General features: G+C 43.0%; 1 protein-coding gene across 1 annotated transcript; it reads left to right on the top strand.

Moving 5' to 3' along the window:
• The first annotated feature begins 3,065 nt into the window (after nucleotides 1-3,065).
• Nucleotides 3,066-4,022, top strand: LOC110876327. Its single transcript, XM_022124501.1, has one exon. The coding sequence runs from the start codon at nucleotides 3,066-3,068 to the stop codon at nucleotides 4,020-4,022; it is 957 nt and encodes a 318-aa protein (XP_021980193.1).
• Nucleotides 4,023-5,212: the final 1,190 nt, after the last annotated feature.

Consider the following 5,212-nt stretch of genomic DNA (forward strand, 5'->3'; position numbering starts at 1 on the left):
GCAGCAAGCTTATTGATTGTGGCTCGTGCATCCTCTGATGAATAGTTCCCCGAGCTTGAATCGCGCCAGCCTTTCTTGAATTTTCTCCCGCTGCTTGAGCTTAAATCTGCGGGTCGGCTGTGCAGTGGTAGCGGCCTATTGGTACTGAGATTCTTTTCCGTTTGGGCATAGACCTTAGCCGTCGCCTTTAATTTTTCCCAGCTCTTCGGGAGTCCTTCCGTTCCAGAGAGGACTTTCACCATGCCGTCGCACCTGACTGCATATTTAAATTTGGCGCGAATCAGCTGCTCGTGGGCGTCCCCGATTTCGAGTACTTCCTTGTTATAACGGGTAATGAAGTCTTCCGAACCTTCGTCATCATGGCGCCAAATGTTCATTATATCTGTCGTGTCGCGGATGTATCGCCTCTGCTGGCTGAAATGAACCAGAAACTTCTCGCGCAAGTCTATCCATGACGTGATTTTTCCTATGGGCAAGTTGTCAAACCAGAGCCTTGTGGCGCCTGTAAGGGTTTGAACGAAAAGGTGGCACCACATCGGTAGGGTCCAGCCTCCTACCAGCCCTGCGCTTGTGAATACCCGCAGATGATCGTCAGGGTCCGTCAGACCGTTGAACTTGCCCACGTTAGACGGGAGCTTCGCCTTCCCTAGTAGAGCTAAAGCAATTTCGCTAATAAATTTTGAATTCTCCGCCGCTTCAGCAGGGCGGTAGATCAGATCATAATTGTGCTCAGCCTCGGGATTATAAACCGCGCGGAGTCTACATTTGTTGTAATTCGGCTGTAACCGATTAAACACACTGGTACTTTCTCCTTCACGATAGGTTCGATCATATTCACTAGTGTGGATGTTTCGTTGAGAACTCAACCTGGTGTGAACTGATGGCCTTCTATGAGAGTGTGACTCATCTCGATGCTCTCCTTCGATGATTTTCTGATTGAGTATACTCGTATCTCGATGGAGATCTGGATTAAACCTCTGTGTCTTCGATCTGGACTCGGGATGGCCCATCATATTGAGAAACATGGGGTACCGATGGTGTCCTAGCACGGGATACATGCCTCCGTGGTTATGTTTGGGGAGCAGTTTGTGCACACAGTTGTGTGTATACAGCATTTAATGCCCCCTGAGATCTGCCGTACCAGGAGATTGGGGTTTCTCCTGGAGGCAGAATTGAGCTTACAGGGATTTCCGGCTGTACCCCTGGGGTGATAGGTTCGTTTGGATGATTATCAGCAAACTGTATTTCGTTGCCATCTGATGCTTCTTCTACAATACCCTCAACCAGGGTATTGTTAACGAAATTTGGCCGAGGGCCGTGTTGCCAATGAGGTGAGGTTTCTTCCATTTGCAAATGGAATCAGCAAAGTGAATCGAAAACGTGAAAAACAGATGAAACAGAGGAATCGGTGGGCGCCAGTGAAGAAACACTGGATAAATGACCGGAATCAAATTATCCAGGGGGTTAGGTTCTGCATAAAAGGGTGGTTCTCTCTCATTTGATTCCAAGGGACAGGTCTTCTTCTCCGGTGAACACTGCAAAACAGAACACCGTTAGCCTCGTCAAGGGGAGAAGGGGGTTCTCTCCTTGACCCGACTCCGGCGTGAGAATAAGTATGTGTTTATGAAGAAGAAGAAGAAGAAGTATTGGTGAAGTGAGTGTAACTTGAAGTTCATACCTGAATTATTCTCATATTTATAGCCGGGAATTTGGGCGGGAAAACTCGTTGTTGAAATATTAACAGAAGATGCTAACTCCGTAAGCGGTTATTTTCCCTCAGTTAATTCTCTTGATCGGATTGTGAGAGCACACGGATCGCGATCTTAATCAAAGGCTGGGGAGATACCACGTGGAAAGTGGGCAAGTGGAGGTTTCTCTCCAATTCCATGCCATCATCGTGATTTCTAGGGAGCACAGGGTGATGACACGTGGCCCAGGCGGTTATAACCGTCTGGTGGTGCACGATTGAGTCTTCTAGAAGATTATTGCCGTAATCTGGTGTGACTCCTTATCGTGTGGTATTAATGTAGTAAATAATATCCAAGTCTGGGTATTATTTAAGCTGAAGTATTTGCTGGGATTTTTATCCTTTTGTTATGGAGAAGTGGTGCAAGGATTTATGCATTTCCTTTTAGCGCGCAGGTGATGCCTGCTGTTTTTCTTCTAAACTCTTTGTAGGACCAGTACACGGCCACGCAAGTTCTAAAGAGGGTTAAATGACGAGGTTGTGGTATGGTCCCAAGTACTTGATATGAGGTTTTTGGGACCTTACCCCTTCAATCGTCCATTTGAGACAATGACAGTTGTGACCATTAAGGTTCCCTGTCCAAAGCGGAAAGTTATGCTCAAGTTTCGCAGTCTATGTGATCAAGTGCGATCATGACTGATATCATCTGTGTGATGACCAATAATTTAACATCCTTAGTGATGTCAAATGAATTGCCTACGGGCCATATTATATCGTCAATTGTGACGACAATTATGGTCTACGACCCTTATTCAAAGGTAATGAACTATGTTCAAACCTTAAAGCCTTTGATCAAATGAGATCACGGCTTATGTATATCTTAAATGTCGTTAGTGACGAGGCCTTATGCTATATCTTTCACAACCTTTGTGACAGGCCCTTGTGCCATATCTTTCACGTCCTTCGTGACAAAGCCAAGGCGCTATATTTAAATGTTCTTCGTGACAAGCCAAAGTGCTATATTTAAATGTCCTTTGTGACAAGCTAATGTGCTATATTTAAATATCCCCTGTGACAAGCCGACGAGTTATACGGCTAAGTCCATTACCAATTATGGTAAGAAAGGCTAGTAAAATTGATATATATATACATATAGATCTGTAAGATCTAATCCAAATAATTTAAATTTGCTATTTTATTCTCAAAGTATTACTGATGGCTTTATTATCCTTCAGATAAACCCATGGCGAGCCTGAGTACTGGCAAAGCTAATAAGAAAAACGATGGTGATGATTTAGAACACCATAACCGTAATGACGAAGAGAATCGTCTTTGATCTATAGTTGCCGATGAAGTCGGTAAAGCCCTGGCTGGATATATGGCCACATTTAAAGGGCCAGAGCCATCAGTACAGAAAGAGAACTCCGTTACTAGACCCCGATCAAATACTCATAAGACTGAAAAGACTCATTGCTCCTCAACTAAAAGTGAGCAGAGTATCAAGAAAACTGAGTTTCATGATTCTAAGAAGGGGTGTACCTGTAAATACTTTGTTTCTTGTAAACCCCGTGACTTTACGGGAGAGATTGGAGCAATTGATGCTCTAAAGTGGCTGGATGAAATAGAAACCGTTGTTGATATAAGCGGTTATGCCGCAAAGGACACTGTTAAATTCGCGTCCCAATCCTTCAAGGAGGATGCTTTGACTTGGTGGAAGGCACTAATCCAATCGACTGGCAAGGTTGAAATGTACAGCCTGAGTTGGTCAAAATTCGTGGAATTAATTCGCGAGACTTATTGCCCACCTCACGAGGTGGAGAAAGTTGAAACTGACTTTCTAAAGCTAACCATGAAAGGCCTCAAGTGTCGAGCCTGTTTGTCTGAATACAACTCCTTATCAAGACTCGTGCCATACTTAATTACCCCTGAGTCTAAGCGCATTGCGTGGTTTATTGGAGGACTCGCTCCAGAAATCAAGGGGATGGTTAAATCCTCCAAACCTACTACTTATAGATCCGTTGTGGATCTGGCTCTTTCTCTCACTGAAGATGAAATAAGAGCAAGGGCGATGAAATCCGAGGAGGATCATAAGCGAAAGCGTGATGATACCCCAAATAAGGATTTCAAAAAGGGTAAGACTGGTTCGAATTGTAACCAGTCCAAGCCGAATGAAGCAAAACCTAAATGTAAAACCTGCGGGAAGCAACACTTTGGAAAATGTTTCCATGAGCACACCAAGGGTTGTGGCGAGAAAGGGCATATAAAGACCCGCTGCCCAAAGAGGACGACTGACAGAAGGAACAAGGCCACTGATGGCCAGAAAGGCAATGTTTGAGCCTTCCAATCTGCTACAGCAGAAGTAGTTCAAGACATATCTTTACGTATCTGTTTCTCGTAAATGTTTTATTTATTAGAAATTTGTTTTAAAATCTGGAGCTAGTTAAAAGCTCCACCGATTGTAAATTTAATAAAATTTTAAATCTACCTTTCTGAGATGACGACATCTAGAGATTCAAAACAAAGAATAGATGAGACTTTGATCATAATTGTAACACCTCGTAAAATCGTGTCCATTTATGTGTTGACACGTGTCCCTAATCCTAATTAAGTCAAACATTGACTAGGAGGGACTATTATTGTCAAACAATGAAAACTGTGAGTATGCAAGGACTAAAAGTGTCAACATGCTTAAACTAAGCCTCTCAGTGACCTTATACGGTATTCGTATTCTTTTAATAAGCCACTTGTTGGATAAACGAAACCGTTTGCAGTATAATTCAATAATTGTGCATCGAAGGGTTAAAAGTGTCAACATGTTAATTCTTACCTCTGAGTGACCTTTAAACGAACCGAGGACTCCTTAATATTCGTTCATACTCTCGGAAATGCCTATGATGGCCGTTTAGGGCTTTAATGCCGTTAAATAATAAAACGCACAAGTTTGTGCGTTAGAATGGTTAAAAGTGTCAATATGTTAATTCTTACCTTTGAATGACATTTTAACGAACCTGAGCGTCGTAATGCTCGGGTATACCCTTGAAAATGTCTTATATGGATTATGTAAGGCTTTAGTGTCGTTAAACGATATTACACACAACTTCGTGCGTTAAAAGGGTTAAAATCGTCAACAAGAGAAACTAGTGTCTACAGGTGATCTTTTAACGAACCCGAAGCCTAACGGTGTTTGTTATATTTCCTCGATCACCTAAAACCGAACTTGAAGTGGCTTAGAGCGGCTTAATATGTCAGAATTGAAAGTTATAAGGTTAAGGGGCCAAAATGTCAAGTTTTAAAACTTGATTGCTGAAACCCTGAGGGGTCGCGCTGCGCAACGCCCTCCCCCTCACACGGTCGCGCGACGCGACGAGGTCATCTGGGCAGAATGTATGTGCAGGTGTCCTTCTTCTTCCTTATTCACCACATAAACCACTCCATACTCACAAAACTTGAAACCATGGCCTATTTGATGGTTTTTTAAAACTAGTATACACATGTTACAATCCTAATAATACTTAGGGAACACAC

The sequence above is a fragment of the Helianthus annuus genome, chromosome 9 (assembly GCF_002127325.2).
Source record: "Helianthus annuus cultivar XRQ/B chromosome 9, HanXRQr2.0-SUNRISE, whole genome shotgun sequence".
NCBI classification, from domain to species: Eukaryota; Viridiplantae; Streptophyta; class Magnoliopsida; order Asterales; family Asteraceae; genus Helianthus; species Helianthus annuus.

Coding starts and splice junctions, on each gene's coding strand:
- LOC110876327 (XM_022124501.1), top strand. CDS start 3,066: ATGGCCACATTTAAAGGGCCAGAGCCATCAGTACAGAAAGAGAACTCC.